The 22577-nt window shown below is 47.4% G+C and overlaps 1 protein-coding gene across 5 annotated transcripts in view; it reads right to left on the reverse strand.

Moving 5' to 3' along the window:
- Positions 1 to 22577, reverse strand: part of DAPK1 (death associated protein kinase 1) — a 157150-nt gene that overhangs the window by 38958 nt on the left and 95615 nt on the right. For all 5 annotated transcript variants that reach the window (XM_036433596.2, XM_036433595.2, XM_045580068.1 and 2 more), the window contains exons 4-11: positions 6465 to 6603; positions 3968 to 4097; positions 3763 to 3811; positions 3649 to 3675; positions 3019 to 3171; positions 2573 to 2618; positions 840 to 929; positions 273 to 365 (exon numbers count right to left, since the gene is read on the reverse strand). In XM_036433596.2, coding sequence (XP_036289489.2) covers positions 273 to 365; positions 840 to 929; positions 2573 to 2618; positions 3019 to 3171; positions 3649 to 3675; positions 3763 to 3811; positions 3968 to 4097; positions 6465 to 6603 — 727 coding nt within the window. The remainder of the gene's footprint in view (positions 1 to 272; positions 366 to 839; positions 930 to 2572; positions 2619 to 3018; positions 3172 to 3648; positions 3676 to 3762; positions 3812 to 3967; positions 4098 to 6464; positions 6604 to 22577) is intronic.

Below are 22577 nucleotides of genomic sequence, written 5' to 3' on the forward strand. Positions count from 1 at the left end.
TTCCCTCTTCTACTGGCCAGCCTTTCTTTTTATCAAACTGTGAGTGTGGGAGGAGGTGGGTGATAGTGTTAGAGGTAATGGGTGGGAGTACAGTGCCAATCAAAACATGCAAAAAAAAAAGGACAAAGACTCCCTACCCTGAGACAAGGAAGGGTAAGTCTGACCTTTACACGACTTCAGGTTTTCGGGGTTGTTGAACAAATCAAACCACCTAGTATGCTAAGTACACAGTGCGAAGAAAGCACCTCCCCACAGCAAACACGTTTGCTCACCAGAGTATCGTCGCTTCTGGCAACGCTCATGTTACTTCTGGACAAGAACGACCTGGATAATCTTTGGCACAGTGATATCAAGCGAACGGATTGCTTAAAAAAAGAAAACAATAAAGAAGAAAAAAAAGAGGATCAATAAAGGCAGGGGGAGAGGAGGAGAGAGTTTATGTAACAATACTCAAATCAGTGCAAGTGACAGTCTTGGAGATGGCATTCACTGCTGATAGCATGCATTCTCAGGGGCAGGCATCCTCTGAGTAGTTGGAATGCATTTGCTTAAAGAATAATTCTACATGCAGGTCTTATATCTCAAAACAGAACTGGATGCCCTCCATCCCTTTTCCTCTTGACATTTTGTTCTTGATTCTTTGAGGAATTAGCTCTTACCCTAGCAAAACCCTTGTATGTAACCCCCTCAGAGAAGCATGGTATGCAAGCATCTCGCCCTGTGTCCTTGGTCCCAGGCAAGCCGGTAATGGTAGACAATGTGACTATCAAAACTCATACAATTGTTGGAAATGCACAGGAAACAGAATCAGCAAATCCCTCAATGTCAAATAATCTTACTTTCCATTTTTTCCGGGCTGCGAACTTCTTGAATTTCTCCATGTTGACTGCTGATGCTTTTCTACTAAGTGCTTGTTGGGTATCTTTAGGCTAAAATGAAAGTCCAAGAAAATATTTACAGCTTTCAAATTATAGAAACGTGTTACATGACGTTTCAAAAAATGGTCATTTTGAAATAAAATGCAAGATCTAGGAAGCTAGTCGGCAAAGGCTAAAGCTTGTTGCTAAGGATGTGCTACATCTATAAAGACTGAATGTTGTGGCCTAGCTGGTTTTGCTCAGTGGATAGAGCATTGGGTCTGTGGACTGAAGGGTCCCAGTTTCAGTTCTGGTCCAGGGCATATGCTGGGTTGTGGCCTCAATCCCCAGTTGGGAGCATGCAGGAGGCAGCTTATCAATGATTCTCTCTCATCATTGATGCTTTTCTCTCTCTCCCTCTCACTTCCTTTCTGAAATCAATAAAATATATAAATGTATATATTTAAAAAAGGAGAAGGAGTAGGAGGAGGAGGAGGAAGACTGGATGCTGGATGTTGAGGAAAAGTTGAAAAGTTGATCTTGGACCAAGCTGAATTACAGCTTTTCACAAGAAAGTCTAGGAGTGGCAAGATAGATGGTGAGACCATGTTCTGAGGCATTTGAACTTGAACATCAAGTAATTTAGAGCTCGGAGGGACCTCAGAGGTCATCGAATGAGGCCTGTCTGACAGCATTAGCATGCCTTCCGTTGTACCTTTTCCCGGAAGCTTTGCCTCTGAGAGAGACACCATTGCCTTCTAGCAACTGTCTGGCCCTGGTACAGGCAGAGTGTTCTCCAGCTGTGCCAGACCCACTTTTGTAACGCACGTCACGGCATCACAACCTGCTTCTCGGTTCCATGATTTTATTCTGAACAGCCATGTTCCCCCACCCTCAGGCCTTTCTGTTCCCGCTGAAGGAAACTTCAGGTCTCTTGTGTGGGGAGTTTTTATCAGAGTTTATTTGAACCAAACTGGTGCCGGGGAGCAAGATTTCAAATGCTTTGGGGAATGACATTTTCAGTCTCTTTTATGCATCGGAAACTAGGGAGGGAACACAAAGAAGATTATAGGAGGATGGATGAAAGTAAGGTGGGGATTGGATTACAGGAGAGTTAGCAAGATTATGTGCTCTCCTGAGGATGGTTTATCCCTTATTTCAGAGGCGTGTTTACGTAGATACACAGTAAACCAACGTCCCCTGTCCATGGCTTAAGGCAGAGATAAATCTCTTACTAAAAAAGCGTTATGTCTAGGGCATGACTACCCACTATGACCCATGACCTGCCCAGTTAGAAATTTATTACCAGGTGGCTCTGTGAGGTTACTTTCACAAGACCCCTTTCCACCCACAGCAACTTCCATTATTTCATCTAAATGCCTGAAGGCATCAGGCAGGCCATAAAAAGGTGAAATATGCCAGGAGGCGGCCATAGCCCTGGCACAAAGGCCTCCTGGAATGAGGGCTCAGTTTGAGTAGACTTGACCTTTAGCCCCTTTCCAATCTTGCCTCAGGATAGCTTTCTCCTCTCCACCTCTGTTATCATTAGCGTACTCTTATCTGCTAGTGGTGTTAAATTATGGGCCCAAAACCAAACCCAACACTCCAGAGGTGTCCTATGGTTAGCACCCACAGAACTGGTAATGCCCTGGAACCCACGAATTTCAGGAGGCCCTTTCACACCCAAACCAATCACCACATCACATGCAGCTTACCTTGATCCAGGGGTGCTGCAAACTATCTTGAATGGTCATCCTCTTCCTTTGTGGGGAGAGAAGAAAGAAAGAAAGAAGAAAAAAAAAAATGCTGTGACCCCCCCCCCCCCCCCCCCCCCCCCGAAGCAAACACTATGTTGTTTCCCTGCCGGCTGGGCCTACAAAACAGATGATCTAGAAAATGCAGTTTGGGGCTTGCTTCGTGGAAGAAAGTCGAGAAGAAAAAAAGTGCGCCTGTGTGGCGATCTCACTGTGCCTGCAGGACTGACCAGACAGGGACAAAGGAGCCTGCGTTGCCTGAGGCGTTTCACTGGGCATGCCTCCCTCTGCCAGGAGCAGCCACCGGGTCCCACCAGCCTGGCCCCGTGCACAGGACGGGGGCAAACCCTCGCCGTGCGGAGGCCACGGCTCAGCGCTTTCCAGGTCCAGGAACCAGGGACACTCACTTTGGATCCTTAACGAGCAGTCTTCTTATGAAATCTTTGGCGAGGGCACTGGTGTTACTGAAGTATTCTTCCTCAAATTCGTAGTTGACGGCGGATACATTTGCTAACGTCTCTTGCTTCGTGTCCCCGAGAAATGGCGAGGCCCCACTTAGGCTGTTGATAAAGTGGGGGCACAGAGCAAGAGCCATTACCTCTTGTGTTGTCATTCCGCTCCCATCATACCTGATAAGGTGGGGGGAGCGGGGAGGAATAAGATTATAATGTGGGGTTTGGGCAGTCATTTTGGAATTCCATTTAATTATCAGGCACAAAAGCTGCGGCTTAATGCAAAGGATGCATTTAAAAAGTCAATATCTGGAACAGCATCTTGTAGTTTACAAAAAACCTCTCTCCTGCTTCCTCAGTGATGGACAGACGTGCTTTCTTCGGGTGACTATGCTGCAGTTTCTGATGACTCACTTCAAAGTTGGAGAAAATGCTTAATTAGTATAAACTAAGCGTGTTCTGGGGGTGTAAGATGAATGTTTACATAAAGAGCACGCATAAGCTGAAGAGATCAACATGACTGCTTAATAAAACATATGGTCTCGAAAGAAGGAAAGAATGCGAGCTGTGGATTCTGGTACTTACAGAATATAGGTGATCACTCCAATACTCCTAGACACGAAACAGAAACAAAAACTAAGGTCAGAATAACAATAAATTAAATCAGAAAGATGACAACATCAAGGATGCACTACTTACCACATATCTGCCTCGAGACCAAGAGGTTCATAGTTGACTATCTCAGGAGCTAAGAGGAAAGAAATGCACATTGAGAGAGAGAGTTTCGGAAGGAAGCAAACCAGCAGGTCGTATGTTCATGTATAAACCAGACACATGTACCAGGGAACTGTTGCCAACATAACGCTCAGGAGAAATAAATGACCACAGGAGCAAAGAAACTTACCGACAAATTCTGGTGTCCCAAATATGTTTTTGAATTCATTTCCAAAGTCAATTTTATGGGCCAGCCCAAAGTCGATGATCTTGATCCGAGGTTTGGGAACATTTCTATCCAAAAGCATTATGTTTTCAGGCTTAAAGAAAAAAAGAAACAGTGCTGCAGTGATATTCATAGTAACCAAAAGGCAGGGAAAAATCCAGTGTCCACCAACAGAGGAATGGGTAAACCAAATGTGGTGGGTAATATAATGGAATATTGTTCACATTGGAAAGGAAGTCAAGTCTGAAACTTGTTACAACGTGGGAGAACCTAGAAGGCTTTATGCTAACTGAAATAAGCCAGATAAAAAAGGATAACTACAATATTATATGAGTCCATTTATGTGAAGTACCTGGACAAATTCAGGGAGTCAGAAAGTAGAATGGTGGTAGTGCAAAGATGGGTTTGGGGCCGTGGTCGGCAAGCTGAGGCTCGAGAGCCACATGCGGCTGTTTGGCCCTTTAAGTGTGGTCCACGGCCTGGGCGAGTCTATTTTGAAGAAGTGGCGTTAGAAGTTTAAGTTTAAAAAATTTGGCTCTCAAAAGGAATTTCAATCGCGGTACTGCTGATATTTGGCTCTGTGGACTAATGAATTTGCTGACCATTGGGTTGGGGGAAAGGACGGGGAGTTACTGTCTAACGGGCACAGAGTTTCAGGGTGGGAAGATCAATAAGTTCAGGAAGTAGATGGTGGTGATGGCAGCACAACAAGGTGGATATACTGATGCCACTGAACTGCATGCTTAAAAATGGTTAGAATGGTATAAATTATATGTTATCTTTATTTTACCACAATAACAAAATACAGCAGCTAAGCTACGCTATACTAAAGTAAGGCGGCTGAATAACTCTTCCTTTCCCCTGAAAAAACAACTGAAAAACAGGCATAAAGGGTACTTGCACCAGAACACCAGGAAAAATAAATGTTTTGGTTTAGGTTCTCCCAGGAGTAGACCTGGGACATTCGGGTGTCTGTGGCTTATAGTGACGGGGAGACAGGAGATGGAAGGAAGCCGACACAAGGCATCTTACCAAGTTAGGAGTGACTGCAGCGACCCCTTAGAGGAACTTGGGGAGAGAAAGTAGCACTCAGAGTTTTCCAAAAAAAAAAAAAAAACAGGAGGGAGTTTAGGGGTTTATTGACCATCTCACCATCCTTCATTGCTAAGAGTTGTGCCTGTGGGCATTTACTCTTTTTTTTTTAAACTATATTTTTATTGACTTCAGAGAGGAATGGAGAGGGAGAGGGAGAGGGAGATAGAGAGAATCATTGATCAGCTGTCTCCTGCACGCCTCCTACTTGAGCTTACAACCTGGGCATGTACCTTTTACTGGAACCGAACCTGGGACCCTTCAATCTGCAGGCCAACGCTCTAGCCACGGAGCCAAACCGGCTAGGGCGGCATTTACCCTTTAGCATTGCCAGCTCCCAGGGCCAGAAACCAGATGTCAAGCAGAGAGCCGTAGGTGTTTGCAATAGCAGTCTTTGGGGTGTGCCTTAGTGAGTGTTGGGGGGGACACAGGTGGGGTCTCCATAGCTTTGCTACAATAGCATGAAGAAAATCCTTCCTCTGCTATGGTCCTATCCTAGTTCCAATGATCCGAATCATTTACTTGGCAATCGATCACATGCTACTTTGCACTTGAATCTTAACATTGTCACTTCCTGTGGCTCATGGGTGTCTTACCTTCCCAAAGAGACCAGGACCTCTGTGACTGTTGGGAGTATGACATTAGCTCCCATAATGCCCTGCCTTCAGCCAGGTATGACCCCACTTAGTTAGTCTCAGAATTTGGCTTGATTGATTGCCGGTGGCAGAGTCAGACCCATAAGCCTTTGCATCAAGAGGAAGAGTAGAGCCTTAACTGGTTTGGCTCAGTGAGTAGAGCATCAGCCTGGAGACTGAAAGGTCCCAGGTTTGATTCCGGTCAGGGGCATGTACCTTGGTTGCGGGCAACTCCCCTGTAGGAGGTGTGTAAGAGGCAGCTGATTGATGTTTCTCTCCCATCAATGTTTCTAACTCTCTATCCCTCTCCCTTTCTCTCTGTAAAAACTCAATAAAATATATTTTTTTAAAAAGAGGAAGAGTAGAGATTGAGGCTCTATCTTACTGTCCTGCAGCCACAGGGGGATGGAGACTGGGAAGCCAGTAGGCACTCCAGGCTGAAGATGTCCTACCAGCAACAGCAGCCCCGTTGCTTAAAGACCTGGCTGATGAGACCCCTCGATTCTTCCCCAGGGATTCTCATAATCATTAATCTCAGGCTTCTATTCCACAAAAAGTTAGGAGTCACTGCAGAAGGCATGCATTATACACTGGCTGATTTACACTGATTTACACTGATAATTCCATTGGCTATATGACAAGTCTCTCTTTGAAGTGCCTCCATTTTTTTCTTAGCAAACAACCAGTGCTGTGGTTTCTATCAGCTCCTCTCTGACGAGCACTCAGCAACGTACCTTAAGATCAAAGTGGGCAATCTGCAGGGAGTGCAGGTAGTAAACACCATTAAGAATTTGTTTGAGAAATTCAGTTGCTTCCTCTTCAGTCAGAGATTCCTTTTCTGCCAAGAAGTCAAACAGCTCGCCGCCTGCAACGCTGGAAATCAAGAGGCAGAGGTTACCGAGGACAGTTCTGTTCCACGTTTGATGGGTTCTCTCACAGACTATTGGCACAATCAAATTCCGGAGAACAGCATAAGGACGTGCTAGGCATGGGATCAGAGTTCTCACTGGATGAGAAGTCTGCATTCGGGAACATTTGTGCTCCAAAGCAGTTGGGTACCATTTTTCTAATGGCACTGTGTTCACAAGTGAGAGAAGAGGCAAAGACATGGTGCGGGTGGGGATCAATGGATCCTTAAAACATTTTAATTAAACATATTTGGAGATGAAGTCACAACTCACTGACTAAGAAACAAAATGGCAACTCTGTACAGAATTTATTAAAAATACATCTTCCTAGCTCAAATCAGAGGGTACCTGGAAAGTTCACATTCCATATGTCAGCCAATGTTGTAAACCCCAAATCGCAATGCATAGTCTGACAGGATTTTTTTCTCTAGTATTTGTTTATTGGCAAATCCCTAGATACAATATAAATCACATATAGTAATTAATTTAACAAATATCCTAAGTCAGTGGTCAGCAAACTTTAATCAACAAAGCCAAATATCAACAATACAACGATTGAAATCTCTTTTGAGAGCCAGATTTTTTAAACTTAAACTTCTTCTAACACCACTTCTTCAAAATAGACTCGCCCAGGCCGTGGTATTTTGTGTAAGAGCCACACTCAAGGGGCCAAGGAGCTGCATGTGGCTCTCGAGCCGCAGTTTGCCAAACACAGCCCTAATAAGAATAAACTTACACAAAATTGAAATGCACATGGTTGTTGGGGATTTATTTAGTCAATCTCTCTGGCCAGACTGTAAGGCCCAGAAGGGCAGAGATCAGCCCCAGATGTTGGCCCACATCTGTCCCCACCTTCCTGAACAGTGCCCACCACATAGCTGGAACCCAAAACTTTCTTACCAAGTGGATGAAGGAGCAAACTCCTCTGATTAATGGCAAATAACAGGGAGCTCTTACTAAGAGTGTTTATAAGTTAATGTTTATCATTTAACTATTCATTCACAATATAACAATTAACTGCAATTATGCACATAACTGCTACGTTCATTATCTTCCTTTCAGCAAGGCAGCTCCATGTACATCATACCTACACTGAGTGGCCAGATTATTATGATCTCTGAACGCATAATAATCTGGCCAGTGTACTTCTCTTGAGTACCTCATTTGTTTTATATCAAAGATACTATAAATCCTGTACCTGATCAGTTTTCCCCTTTGCACTGGCTGACAGAAAGCTTAGGGCAAATAGGTGGTTGATCTCCAGCAAAAGTCTAGAATACCTTTGGTACCCATGTGAGATACAAATACATTGGGTGGCCAGATTATTATGCGTTCAGAGATCATAATAATCTGGCCAACAGGTGCTCATGGGATTAAACAATAGGACAATAGGACCTTTTCTTAAAGAAAAGTTTCAGAGTCCTCCCTCCAAGTCAGTGTCCTCCTTAGCCTGGCCCATGGTGCACAGGATGGGGATTGCTTGGGGTGTTTGGACCATGCGGATTCCGGGCCTCACTTCCAAACTGCTGCCTGAGGCTTCCTAAGAGTGCGGATCAGGAAAAGCAGCAGCATTTTGAGCAAACACCCGGGGTTGACTTAGCACACCAAAAACCCAGGACCCCTTTTCAAAGTCTTAATTACCTGCCTCTGCGGCAAGGCCACCCTCTGATGTTTCACTTCCGGATGTTTACCCAGAGGGTGAGGTGACTCCTCCACCTGGGCCGGGCGGAGGGCTCTGGCAGATCTGCCAGGACGCGTCACAGCGCCAGAGCCAGCCCGGAAGGTCAGCAGCCCCCACCCTCCCGGTAGTGGCCTTCCTGTCTGCAGCCTCTCAGCCCCACAAACCCTCACTTCTCACTTCTCTGTGTTCCTATTCCTCTTAAAGCCAACAATAATGGCCTGGCTGGTGTGGCTCAGTGGTTGAGGGTGGATCTATGAACCAGGAGGTCCCAGTTTGATTCCAGGTCAGGCACATGCCCTGGTTGCAGGCTCCATTCTCAGTGTGGGGCGTGCAGGAGACAGCTGATCAATGATTTTCTCTCATCATTAATGTTTCTGTCTCTCTCTCCCCCTCCTTTCCTCTCTGAAACCAACGAAACATAGTTTAAAAAATTTAAATAATATATACCTACATATATGTATGTTTTAAAGAACCAATAATAACGGAGAAGGAATCCCTCAACCATAGGGAACAAAAAGGAGGAAAAATGGTAAACTGTCAACCGACCGCTGCTGAGACAGATGCTGCGTCCTGTTTGCTTCTGTGCCCTCTGCCGCTGGCGCCAGAGGGCTGGTCCAGGGGAGGCTGGCCCACAGCTGGCACATCCGGCTGAAATCTTAACTCGGCAGCCAGAGATTATTCCTTCTCTCTGAGCCTCGTTTTCTTATCAAGTGGGAATAACAGGATCTATTATTAGTTTTAGGGCTTTGGGGATAAAGACAGTAAATATACATAAAGCCACCGGCAGGCAGGTCTGGCGGGAGGCCGAGGCCCAGAAAGCAGAACTGGTATTCCTACCAAGGAAGTGAAGCACCTTCTTTCCTACAGAACACCCCCCCACCCCCACCCCCTCAGCACCGGCCTCCACCAGGCAGGCTTCCCCATAAAATTCCCCGCCCCAGCTTCCTCCCTCTCTCCTCCAGCCCATGGGTGTGGCCAGACTGCTGCACCTCTGCACCCCGGAGGAGGGGTTCCCCAGGGACTGTGGTGCCCAGCCCCAGCTTCTCTTCCTGTCCCCCTCCAGGGCCTTCCCCACCCCCCTGCTCACACAGGCTGCTGGTTCCTGACTTGGAGAAACAGCGGGGGTTTGGCTGCCCAGAGCCCGGACAATCTTGGAGCTCCCGAACAGCTTGGTGCAGGCAGGAGGCCCGAGTCCTTTCTAGGAACCCCACTGCTGGCCCAGCCAAGTCTTAGCTCTTCTTTTTTTGGCTGGAATGGACATCTCATACTCCCCTATTCAGTTTTTTTTTTTTTTTTTTTTTTAATATATACTTATTGATTTCAAAGAGGAAGGGAGAGATAGAGCCATAGAAACATCAACAATGAGAAAGAATCATTGATCGGCTGTATCCTGCACACCCCTACGGGGGATCGAACCTGCAACCCGGGCGAGGGCCCTTGACCGGAACTGAACCTGGGATCCTTCAGTCCTCAAGCTGATGCTCTATCCACTGAGCCAAACCGGCTCGGTCCCCCTATTCAGAATAGTCTTCTTGTGCTGAGCAACTCGCCTCCAAGGTGCTCCCTGACCACAGAAGTGAAATCCAGGAGCAACCCTGGAGCCCTAGGCGAGGGACCAGCCCAAAGGGCGGCAGTGCCTGACAGGACTGAGGAAGGAGGCACGGGTCATCTCCAGCTCCCTCCTTCCACCCACTCACAGGTCCGGCTCAGACATCCTGCTGTTCACCAGGAGTCCACGCTGTCTCTGGTCCAGGAAGCCAAGTCATGCAGCTGGACATTAGGGGGGTGAGGGAGCCCAGCTCACTAGACCCGCACCCATCACTGCTTCCTGCGGCCTGAAGGCCCCACATACGTATGCATCCTCCGCACACCCATATGGAGAGGCAGATGGCTCCACCACGAGTCTCTACTTATAAAATCTTTACTCATTGATCAAAGTAATTGGAAGAAAGTGATTTCAGCCAAGGGTGGGAGCAGACAAGCATCATTTGGCAGTTTACTGTCCCCCCTCCCCGCTCCAATCTCAGAAGGTAGAAGTACCCTGAAGGTTTTTTCCCCCGTAGGCACTTCACACACATGCTCAGAACCAGAGCTCAAAGGCTGAAAATATCGCTGAAGAGCAGAATAATGTTAACAAGGGATCCGTCAAACCTGGGCACTTTCGCTCTTTGTTCCAAATTGTACATTTTGCTTAAGAGAAGGAAGATGGATGGAGAGATGAGCAATCTGTGCAGCAAATTTAGAAAGCCTAACCTCCTTTATTAGGTCTCTGAGTCAGAGTGTTTTAAATCGTAGCATTATCATGGAAATTACGTGAAATGAATGCTAATGGTACTGGCTGCTTTCTCAGGAGAGCTGGGAACTGTGAAGGTTCCCTCTCCTCCGTCCCTTCCCCTCCCACCAATGCCTCTCCTAAAAGCAATCCCTAACAGAATGTAATTGGGATACATTACAGCTTTGAAAACAAAGTGGGCCTTCAGAGTTACATAAGAGAAACGATCACAGGGTTCCAATCTCTAAAATAAAACCACTATTTGGGGTTTCTAACTCTTCCCTAGAAATTATGCAAGACTTCACAGGACTTGATTCTGGGACTGTGTCTGATCATGGGGCAGTCCCAGAATCAAGAAGCAGGGGAGATTCCTTGACAAGTGGAATAAGAGACACTACAGTTAAACGAGGCCAAACAATCTGAGCAATTTACAGCCAGCAAATGAATCACAAGGTTTTATCTTTCCCACCCAGGACACCAAATGGTTTGCCCGTTCCAGACTGCCTGGGGGCAGACTGGCCTGGATCCTGGTTCCTCTTGGATGATGTTCTTTAAAATGAAACTAACCAGAAAATAACCCCTGACACCTCTGTACCCAGCAGAGGGCCTCAAGAAGGACCAGGGATCAACAGACACATTAGGTTTTAGAATATGGATCCCTTGCCTGGCCCTCAAACATTGACCTATGAGCTAGGAGGTCACGGTTTGATTCCTAGGTTGTGGGCTCAATTCCCATTGTGGGGTGAGCAGGAGGCAGCTGATCAATGATTCTTTCTCATCATTGGTCTACCTATCATCCATCTATCTATCTATCTATCTATCTATCATTTATCTATCTCTTCATCTCTGAAATCAATAAAAAAAATTAAGAAAAAAATATTTATCCAAGTCACTGTTTGAGGGAGAGCCAGCCAACCTGTGACATCCACATTAGACTTTGAGCAAGTGAGAAATAAATCCTATCATGTTAAGCCACTGAGATTTTGTGGTTGTGTTTCATCTGCTCTAAATACAAATTTATTTAATCAGAAGTGATAATACAGTACATCTTAAACATTAAAATTAAAATTAAAGGAAAGGATCCAGTGCAAAGCAGAGTACACTAACTGTTTCCTTTTGCTGTGTAACAGATTTAGTAGCTTTAAACATGGCAATCATTTTCTTTCTTTCTTATCTCTTAAGGTTTCTATGGATCAGGAGCCCAGGACGGGTTGGCTGGGCAGCTCTGGCTCAGGGTCTGTCTTTGTCATGAGGGAGCAATCGGAGAGTGGCTGAAGTAGAAACTGCAGGGCTGCTGTAGCATCTGGTTCTGTCTGGGCCCCTCGCTCCGGGTAGTTTTACGTCTTCAGGTGATCTCCAATTGAGCTAGTTGGGCTTTCTCACAGCATAGCAGACTCAATGCAAGTGAACCATTTGCATGGCACTCCAAGGCAAGAATTCCAGTTGCCTCAGAAAGTCACACAGCATCAGAGTGAGTCATAAACCCATCCCATCCAGATTCAAAGAAAGGAGATTTAGACGCCATCTCTCGATGGAGGAGTTTCCAGGGTCTAAGACAAACTTGTAGATCAGGAGATGATGCTTCAGTCATCTTTGGAAAACATGGCATATTACTCATGACAGATGAACTGACATTGTCAATCTTATTTTATCCTAAATATGTGTGTGTGTGTGTGTGTGTGTGTGTGTGTGTGTGTATATATATATATATATATATAATATTTTATTGATATTTTACAGAGAGCAAGAGAGAGGGATAGAGTTAGAAACATCGATGAGAGAGAATCATCAATCAGCTGCCTCTTGCACACCCCCTACTGGGGATATGCCCGCAACCAAGGTACATGCCCTTGACGGGAATCGAACCCGGGACCTTTCAGTCCGCAAGCTGACGCTCTATCCACTGAGCCAAACTGGTTTCGGCCTAAATGTATATTTTTTCAGGGCTAGGTACAGGTACTTGTATTGGTTTGCTAGCGCTGCATTAACAAACTGGATGGCTTAAATTAAATTTAAGCCATCCAGTTAAAACAACAGACATTTATTTTCTCCCAGTGCTGTAGGCTACAAGTGTGACATCAAAGTGTCAGCCAGGGCATCTTCCTGATTTTTAGCAGTGGCTGGTGACCTCTGGCATCCCCTGGAAGTAGATGCACCTCTCCAATTTCCTGCCTTTTCGTAGCCAAGGCCTGTGTCACCACACTGTCTTCTCTCAGTGCAGCATTCCCACTTTTTATAAGGACACCCGTCCGACTGGATTAGGACCCGTCCTAGCGGCCTTATTTTAACCTGCTTGCATCTGGTAAGATAATTATTTTCAAATAAGACCAGTTTCTGATATACTGGGGTTAGGGCTTAATTCAACCCATAACAGATAGTAACAGCTCACAGGCTGCGGACAAAATGTTACAGGATGGCGAAAGCAACTCAGGAGGAGGGAGACCACTAGAATCCGATAGTTTCTGTTCGTCTTGTTTTCCAGGTCTCCCACAAAGCAAAGGTTCCTTCTCGTGCTGTTTAAAATCTTTCAAATCCAGGGCAGAAACATGTGGTGAGAAGTGCGTATGTGCTGTGGTCCTGAAGGAAGCCCCTCAACCCCCTCAGGCGGTTCTTCCTTTAAACATAACTGTCTTGGTGGCTGTGACTGTGTCCGAGGCCTGAGGGGGAGGAAGTCCTCATGGCCCCTTGGCTCTGCCTCCAAATAAACACAAACTTGAAACTAGTGCCCCATTGTCCTCCCTGTGTGTGGACTGTCCTATCTCTTTAATCTTGGGGAAGTCCTGGAGGGTTTTCGGTTCTCACCTCTCCTGTTCTCGTCCACATTCCCTGGGTAAAGGAGGACTTTGCAGAATTTAAAGGGAAAGAGGAGGCCTAACACCCTCCTTTTCCCATTAGTGAAGCAGGTGTGACTTTAAGGTCCAAAGTAGAGTTGGGGGTTTGGGGAACACCATTTGTTGCTGATCCAAATTACACAGAAAACATCCCCGAATTACACAGAAAATATCCAAGGAATTCCCAACCTTCACACGTTCGTTGGATCCAAAATGCAAGCTTCTCTGAAAAAAATTTCTATCTGTTTTCACCTAAAATTCAATAAATTAAAAGGAATGCTGGGATGCTCACAGGAAAAGAAAGCCGGGCACTCAGAATTCACGGGGGAAGCGATCTCTGTTTCCATGTTACCCAGGGAGGCCGTGCACAGAGCAGGCAGGAGCCTTCGGACCGTTTCGAGAATGAAATCCCTAGGGGAAGAGCATCATCATTCCAAGGGGAAAGGCGTTGGAGGCAGGCATTTTGGGTTTCACTCTGCCCTGTGCCTCAGAGAGGTTAAGATTAAGGTTACGTTTCCTTCCTAGGCACTGTTGCTTTGCCTACAGAATGGGGAATATCAGTGCCTCCTGTTCATCATTCCTGCTGGGGGCAGGGGGTCAGGATATGGGTGTCTGTCATAAGGTAAGTGCCTTAACTTCTCTTGGCCACAGGCAACGGGGTGAGGAAAACCCTTGAAGCTACTGCCTGTGTTGCTCTCTGCTCCAGATGCTGGCTAATGAGGGCGGATTCTGATGTGGCTGCAGGTGTGGCTGTCATGTTAACCATGGAATGAGGCCACACACACCTGCGGTTAAGAAGTAGGGTTTTCCTGAAATGGGCGGACATTCCCGGGGCCAAACACCTGCGGGAGAGGTGGGTACTTGGATATGTAATCGGTGAGCTGGAAGCTGGGCCTTGGCTCAGGGAGAGAGAGAACACCTCTCTACACTTCTTTCCTAGAGTCTGGCCTTAGAGGAATCTAGAAGTGCTGAGAGCTGCCAGAAGTGTGTGTGTGTGTGTGTGGGGGGGGAGGGAAGGAGGGGAAGTGGGGAGAAAGGGTGCCCCAAGGGGTAAGGCGAGCTGGGATTCAGCAGGAGGAAGTGCTGGCAACCCCAACCCAAGGGCACTCATTTAAAGTGACTCCAGTTTCTTGTTAAATAAAGATGTATTTAACAGGTTTCTGTCTGGTCTCAATTGTGTGGTCTCAATTGTGTAACAGCAGGAAATTCAAGTTCAATCTCATGGGCCAAAGCGACCAGCACACCCAGACACTCCTTCTCCTCATGTGGCCCCACGGGCCAACCTGGGATGGGAATTCCCCCCTCCATTCCATTTGGGGAGAATTAAACTGTAATTTGGTTTCTTAGAAACATTACACATTAAATACACAAAAATGTTCTTAAGAAAAACAAAATCATGCATATATAAAACTAAAGTCCCTCTGACTAGCTGCCCTCCTCCCTAATCCTGGCCCTCTCACTCCTCTACCGCCCCCAAAGTATATCCTAGTATGAACATGGTGCACAGCCCTTCACATTGTGTGTGTGTGTGTGTGTGTGTGTGTGTGTGAGAACCTACACAGCACTGACTTATGAACACTTCAGAACACAAGTGGCATCAGACTACGCTCGCTCTTCTGCAATTTGCTCGCTGACCTGGCAATGACCCTTTCGCTGCTGCCTGATATCCATCGGGATGTCTAGATCAGAGTTTATCTAGCCATGATGTGTTTCCAGTTTTCCACTATCACAAGCAAGGAGGCAATGATGTTTTGCTGTACCTGCTTCCTCTGAAGGTGTGAGAATTTTTCTCAGCTGGGGGTTATATAGACCCACATAGAATTCCTGGGTCAAAGGTTACGCTGGTTGTTGTCTTTAAGGAATGGGCTGCATCAGCACAGCCTCTGGCCTGGTGTCATTAGTTTGGGCTAATCCGATGGGTGAAATAAACGGGGCGCTGTTCTACCCCACGTTCCCCTGCTTGCCAGAGAGGCCAATGCTCTCTCATCGGTTACCGGCCGGTTGTATGTGAGTGGGTATGAACTGTCTGCCCACACCCTTTGCCCGTTTTTCTATTGGACTGTCACTGTTTTGAATTGATTGATGGATGCTCCTTACCTCCTCTCCGTACTAAGCCTGGATCTCTTCCGTATCCCAAATGTTTTCTCCCATCTGTCACTTGCCTTTTAACGTTCCTTAAAGTGATGTTTTGTTCAGACTTATCAATCTTTGCAGAAATCAAAGATTTTCTAAACCGACGTGAGGACAATGAAATGGCAGCTCTGTGGTCCATGGCAAGGATCTTCCTCTTTCTGCTCTGCGGATATTAATGACCACTGCTTGTGAGTCCAGAGAGCCAATGGAATGTCAAAGCCTTTTCCAGCACGATGCTCCTTCTCAAGCCCCCGTGTGTCTCTAGAGTGGGAGCCGCCCGAGGGCAGCATTACCACCGGTGATGCCCTGAGCCCACCGCAGAGCCAGCTACGCGCATCTCGTCCCAACTCCGCCTAGGGAGACATCACGTCAGGACTGGAAATGGGCCATGGGGGGATTTGCATCATAGAAACAGACAAACATCACAAACCAGGGCTCTCCTGGCCTGGAGAACCCGTTGTTACACATTTACTATCACACCGCTGGCCTGCAGTGCCCTAGGCACAGCCACCTGCCTGCAGACCTCTCGGCGGAGGGCCGCTGGGCCTCGCACGGACAGCTCTAGTCAGGAAACTCCTTCCTGTGCACACCTGGAATCTCGCTCTGCTAACGCAGATCCCGAGTCTGCCCCCTAGGACAAACATGTCCTACACGAAGATTTGTGGGCCATACAGTCTTGGTTGCAACTATTCGACTCCGCTACATATTCTTCTTGGTGTGTTTTTTTCCTCATCCATTTAAAAACTGGGTTTTTTTTTTTGAGGACTATGCATACACAGGCAGCAGGCTCCGGCCCACTGGCTATAGTTTGCCAAGCGATGCTCACGAATAATTCGGGCCACAGAACACAAGCCACTCTGCAACCCACACTGTCACCCTCACGTTTGACTGGGTCTCTGCTTCTCACGCCTACGGTTCTGCCCAGATGGCTGTTTAAGTCGATCCCAGATCCAGGTGAAGGGACTTGGGAATGTTTCTAGAATCTGCTTCCCTGGGCCTGGACTGTGGTGGGCGTTGACATGAGAGGCCCAGAGAAGGCAGGAAAGGGTACAGAGACCTAGGCTGGGGTCAGTAGGTGCTCTGGCCAATGCAGGAATGTCACAGGGTCTAGAAGCAGCAGAGCTCAGAGACCTCTGCACACGTCAGCCACGTGATCCAGGGCCCCGGACAGTCGCCCAGCTGATGCTGCAGGGAACAGAGATGAGCTGGTGAAGCATCCGTCTCTTATAAAAACTGCTGTTTGACATGTTAACCCTGCTATGTTGGCTTCGGTACATGCTTGCTTGCTTAAATAATAAGAAAAGAAGACTACTCCCTGTTCCAAAGAGGCCATAAATCTTCCCCAGACGAAGTTATCAGTGCTGGTTGCCAGGCTAAGCCTTTGGTTGAGATCTCAAAGCCCCAGCACATAGGGCCCTTTAAGAACTTGCAAAGGGAACTGGAAAAATCCTTATTTGGGAGACAAAGAAGGAGAAAAACCCACATATAAATACCGGAAACTTCCTGTGTGACTTCACCCAGAAATTGAGAGACATTTTTCTCTGGGCCCGCGTGTAAAATAATAATAATAATAATAATAATAATAATAACAATAATAAAAAAATGTAACTCCATCTCTGTAAGTGTCGGTTGGTTCTCCTTCGGTTTTCTGTAACACTGGCCCCGCAGAGATGAGCTGGCACATCGCAGACTCATGATCAAAACAGATGACTGCAGCCATCTGAAGTCACGAAGCTTTGGAGTCGTTTGCTACGCAGCAAGAGATAACCAGACCCGGGTTCAGGGCCCTACCTCCTCGGGCTTCTGTGAAGATTAAATGTCTATAACGTGCTTAGCTCAATGCTTGAGGCAAAGAAAGTCCTCAATGAATGTAATTATTATTCAGAAAAAATATAGCACCTTGAGCTCCCTTCCAGAGACAGGGGACTATGTTTTACCTCGTTATCTTAAGGGGACTTGGGCCTCAGGCCATTTTCTACTGGGGCTGCTCTTTGTGACTTCTTCATTAAATGAAATAAAGCGAAAAGCACTTAGCACAGCGTATGGCATCGAGTAGCTGCTCAGGAAATGGCAAGAATCCTGCGTTGATGCCCAGAAACTGTCACGAAAGCTCTATCAGGCGTCCTCAAACTTTTTAAAGTGGGGGCCAGATCACGGTCCCTCAGAGAGCTGGAGGGCCGGACTATATGAACTACTAATTCCTACTGTAACACCTTGGCTGCGCTCACTGCCCAAAAAACCTGGCGGGCCGGATCAGACTCCTCTGCGGCCGCATGTGGCCCGCGGGCCGTAGTTTGAAGACCCCTGCGTGAGTCTAACTTGTCTCACACCTTCACTCCCAACCCACTCTGCAGCCCGCCATGTGAACACCGCACCTGACAGCTCTGCCTGACCTTTACCCGCTCCGAGAACTGACAATTGTTCTCTCAGCTCTGCTGCATCCAGGGGACACAAACGGCAGACTGCCGTCATTGGCAAGAACATGGAATACAGGGAGAGCTGGCCTATCTGCTGTTAGGGGTGTATGCGTTGTGCCTGAGGGACCGACACTGTTAGGTCTGCCAGCCACGGCAAGAAAAGAAAGGTTTCAGTCTTGTAAAACCACCCACATTTGGCAATAGGCTGGGATCCCCCAACGGTCCCTGGCCTCAAAAATCTGGTCTTCCATTGCCATGAACGACGGACTAATCTGTGAAGCTGAATTAAAGTATGGTCTCTGTTGGGGGAGAGGGGAGGGAGAAGGTTTCAAAGCAATCACTTTCATTCAAGATAAAAGAGCAGAATTTCGACTTTCTTTGGGTCCCACGATGGAAACAGAATGCTGGGATTGGTAAACAGAAAACGCATCATCTTTTGTCATTACCAGCAGGCCCAGCAGGACGCGGGACCGACCCTATGACTGTTGGCAAGGAGGCAGCAGTGACAGACAAAACCTAATGAGAAGCTGTGCCCCAGTCCGAGGGGTCTCCTGATAGGAATATCCAGCCCCCGTCCCTGAATGACTGCATGTTCAAATTCAAGGCCAAACGATGGAACTGCAGTTTGCTGAGACAGATTTTCAAAAAGGAGGTTGCAGTTCTCAGCTAGACATGATACTAAAGGGAAAAAAAAACATAAATCCCTTCTCCCCCCTTTAAAAAAATATATTTTATTGATTTTTATACAGAGAGAAAGGAAGAGAGATAGAGAGTTAGAAACATCGATGAGAGAGAGTCATCGATCAGCTGCCTCTTGCACACCCCCTACTGGGGATATGCCCGCAACCAAGGTACATGCCCTTGACCGGAATCGAACCCGGGACCCTTCAGTCCCCAAGCCGATGCTCTACCCATTGAGCCAAACCGGTCCCAGCCCCTCTCCCCCCTTTTAACTGAAGATGCTTTATGTGGAATATTATGAGACATTTATGCAACAAACCAGCCGACAAACCCAAACCAGTTTCGTTTCTCTCTTCCTCGTTCAGGGAACTGAATCTATGTGCCTTCTACTCACTGACTAGATCAGAATGATTGCAAACTCTGGAAAATATGCTGTTAGTTCAGAGACGTGGCTTGGTGAGCCAGCTCTCTGGAGAAGAAAACCTTGATGGTTGTTTTCTGGGTGAGCTGGCAGTGGGGTGACATGCCACGCCTACAGGATGTCTTACGTAGGTGGTCATCACACCTCCCGAGGATTAATATGAGCCACAGCCCTCCCTCCCCCAGCTCTGGGCACCCGCTCATTTTCTGACTCCCCACTTGCATTTTTGTTTCCATACTGAATAGGGAGAGAGGCGATGAGGGAAAGAGAAATGGATGGGGAAGGTAACATAAAAATATTCCAAAAACAACGGAGTGAGTGCATCAATTCAGGAAGGGAAATGGGAGAAAAGCATGAGACAGCAAGAATGAACCTGTGCAGAGCAGTGGCTCCATGTGCTTCCCAAATAATTCCATGACACCAAAAGGTGCGCTCAGAGAGAGGTGACGGGTGCAAGACAGGGTGTCGGCAGCCAAGCGTGGATGTCCGGAGAACCTGGGATTCTGGGTTACAGAGACGAGAAGCCTGGGATCTGGAACCGCCCAGGCCTTGATTCTAGTGGGGAGTGCAGATGGAGAATGGAAAGTAAGGATAGAGAGGAAAAGCCTAAATGTCCACTACTCATTATAAACCAATGCAGATGAGAAAAAAAGCAGATGCTGGCGTGCCAGAAGGGGAGCCCTGGGGGAGAGAGGCTGAGAAGCTTCGGGAGGCCAGGAGATGCAGAAGTGCTGGGCACGGGAGGCCCCAGGAACGGAGGAATCCTTGGCTGGGCTAGCTCAAGCAGGAATCGCACTAGAAAGGCCACGTATGGCCTTCTGGGCACGGTGCCCTACAGTTCAGCAGCTGAGCCTGCCAACGGGGTTACCAAAAAGAGGGTACAGGGGTGCAGGGGTACAGGACCCCGAGCCCTCGGTGTCTGTATGGGGCGCAGAGGCGCCTGGCTCCATCTAGACTAGCCCCATCCGTTCACTCCAGTGCTCCGAATAAAGGATCGTGTATAGTGCCCACTAGGCATGACGTGACCCACAGGATGAGAAAATGTATTAGAGACAGAGAAGGGGCTGAGAGACAAACTGGAGTTCCACCCCCAATCGGCCCGGGCAGAGTTCCTGAGCGAAAGGAGGTCCTCACATACAGGGAGATAAGGAACCTAAACAGCCGGACCCACCACAGCGAACGCCAACCCTCTTTCTACTTCCCCATCTTCCGTTCAAGCTTTGGAAACCCACAGAAATAACGAGGCCAATCAAAAGTGGGGCACGCGGAAAAGCTGGGGCAGCCAGACATCTCTTCGGCCCGGGGCCATTCTAACCGGTGCTGGAATAAAGGCCGTGGGAAGTAAACCGAGCTGGGAGGGCAAAGATGCAGGTTTTTCCAAAGTCCATCTGTCTGGTCCAGTCGAAAACAAGGGAAGGCTATTATCTGGGGAAGCACAGGGACCCGCCCCGCCCCCTGCTGACAGGGTTTGTTCTCCCGGAGCTCAGAGGGCTCCGATAAAGGCTGCTGGTTGTTGCGAAGAACCTGGAAATCCTGGATGAAAGGCCCCTGGCCCATCAGATTGGGGCCCCAGCCAGCCTGAAGGACGGTGTTGCCGCCCCCCGAGATGTAGGAACCTGCAACTTAAAGAGGCACAGAGCAGAGTGGTCCTGCCCTTTAGCTTGGGATGAGCTTGAGAAGAAAGGGAGGTTGGGGGAGGAAGAGATGGAGAAGGTGAGCAAACTCACCAGGTGGTGAGGCTCAGAGGTCACTTTTGCCGGTGGCAGAAGGCGGGGAGTCAGGCAGAGACGGGGTATGGAGCCGAGTACTTCCTACTGGCCACCTCAGTGAAGGGAAAAGAAAGGAGAAGACTCGCTGAAACCCTGCTGTGTTAGAGGAGGACCTCAAGAGTGGAGAGTCACCCCCACCAGAGGCCGCTGAGAAAGATGGAGATGAGAACGGATCTCTTTTTCGATAGCGCAGTCAGGCAGGGGCCGTGCCACGGCTTGGGCAGGACTGGCTCTAAGTAGGAGACCCTCATGGGCAAAGGTGACTTTGAGTGTCTGAAGAGCTCACCTTCTCTCTTTCCTTTTTCTCCTTTGCATTAATGTTTACTGAGTAGCTGACATGTGATGGACATCATTATACTAGATGCCAATGATAATCAGCAGCTTTAATTTTAGCTGCTGGCCTCTGATTGCCATTGTATCTAGCCTCATAATGCCAACTTAATATATTGTAATATGTGGTCCTTTGAGACTGGCACAGTGTAGGTTCTCAACGTCTTGTCCCTCGGAATGCCATCAACTAACTCTTCTTTCTATCCTACCCTTTGGCCCATCCCATGAATGCAACTTAGACATCTGGTCTCATGTCTCACTCCTCGCAGAAGTGGAAATTAGCTCAGATGACAAACTGCTCTGATCTCAGGAGGGAGGCTACTTTCAGCAGGTCACAGACGACGCTGGCTTTTGGCTTGTTTCCTCTTGACATCTCCACTGTCCCCGCTCGGCAAAGCCCCTCATGGCTGTTCATCAGGATCTCCCACTGGTCTCCTTGACTGAATTCAACTTCAACCACTTTTATGGGGCACTGACTGCTCACTGTGTGCTAGCATTCATGCCCTCCTCTGGATGCTCGAAATAGAGAGAGAAATAAGTAAAATGCTGGCCCATGCCCTAGCTAGCTCGGTCCATTACAGGAGAGAGATATATAGACATTTAAAATATAGTGGGTTAAATGCTATAATGAGCACACTCCTATAAGGTGATGAAAACACATCACAAGAAAGGAGTTAAACCTGTGTGAGCTGGGCTTTGACAGACAGGTAGTATTTCTCTTGGTAGACAAAGTATGGCATGCGGGGCAGAGGGTGCAACATAAACAGTGGTTTGGATTGCCTAAGAAATGGCATAATCTGGGAAAGATGATTCTCTGTGGGTTGACCGTGAAGGGCAGAGATGAAAGGGGTTGGGGTGGGGAGGAGAAGTGGTTGGCTATAAGGAAAGAGCTGGACATTGGTACAAAGATCCCACACTATTCTACAATATTATGGCTCACGGGCCTCATTCTGTAGGCAAAAGGGCCAGGGATGTTTTCTAAAGCTTTATTAAGATTTAACTCACATACCATATAATTAATTCTTTTAAAGTATACATACAATTCAATGGTTTTTAGTATACCACGATCATCCCCAAAGGAAACCTGTGCCCATTGGTAGCCATTCTTCACCACCACTACCCTGCCTGCCCTACGACCACTAATCTACTTTCTGCCTCTACGGATTTGTCTATTCTGGACTTTTCATATAATATGTGGTCTTTCACTTAGCATAATGTTTTCAAGGTTTATGCATGTTGAAGTGTATATAATATTAATGCCTCATTCTTTGTTGCTGCCAAGTAATAGTCTGTTGGATCACTATACAACATTTTGTTGACCCATTCATCAGCTGATGGACATTGGGTTGCTTCTACTTTTTGGCTAGTGTGAAAAATGCTGCTATAAACTTCATGTGTAAGTTT

Source organism: Pipistrellus kuhlii, unplaced genomic scaffold (genome assembly GCF_014108245.1).
Source record: "Pipistrellus kuhlii isolate mPipKuh1 unplaced genomic scaffold, mPipKuh1.p scaffold_m20_p_12, whole genome shotgun sequence".
Lineage (NCBI taxonomy): Eukaryota > Metazoa > Chordata > Mammalia > Chiroptera > Vespertilionidae > Pipistrellus > Pipistrellus kuhlii.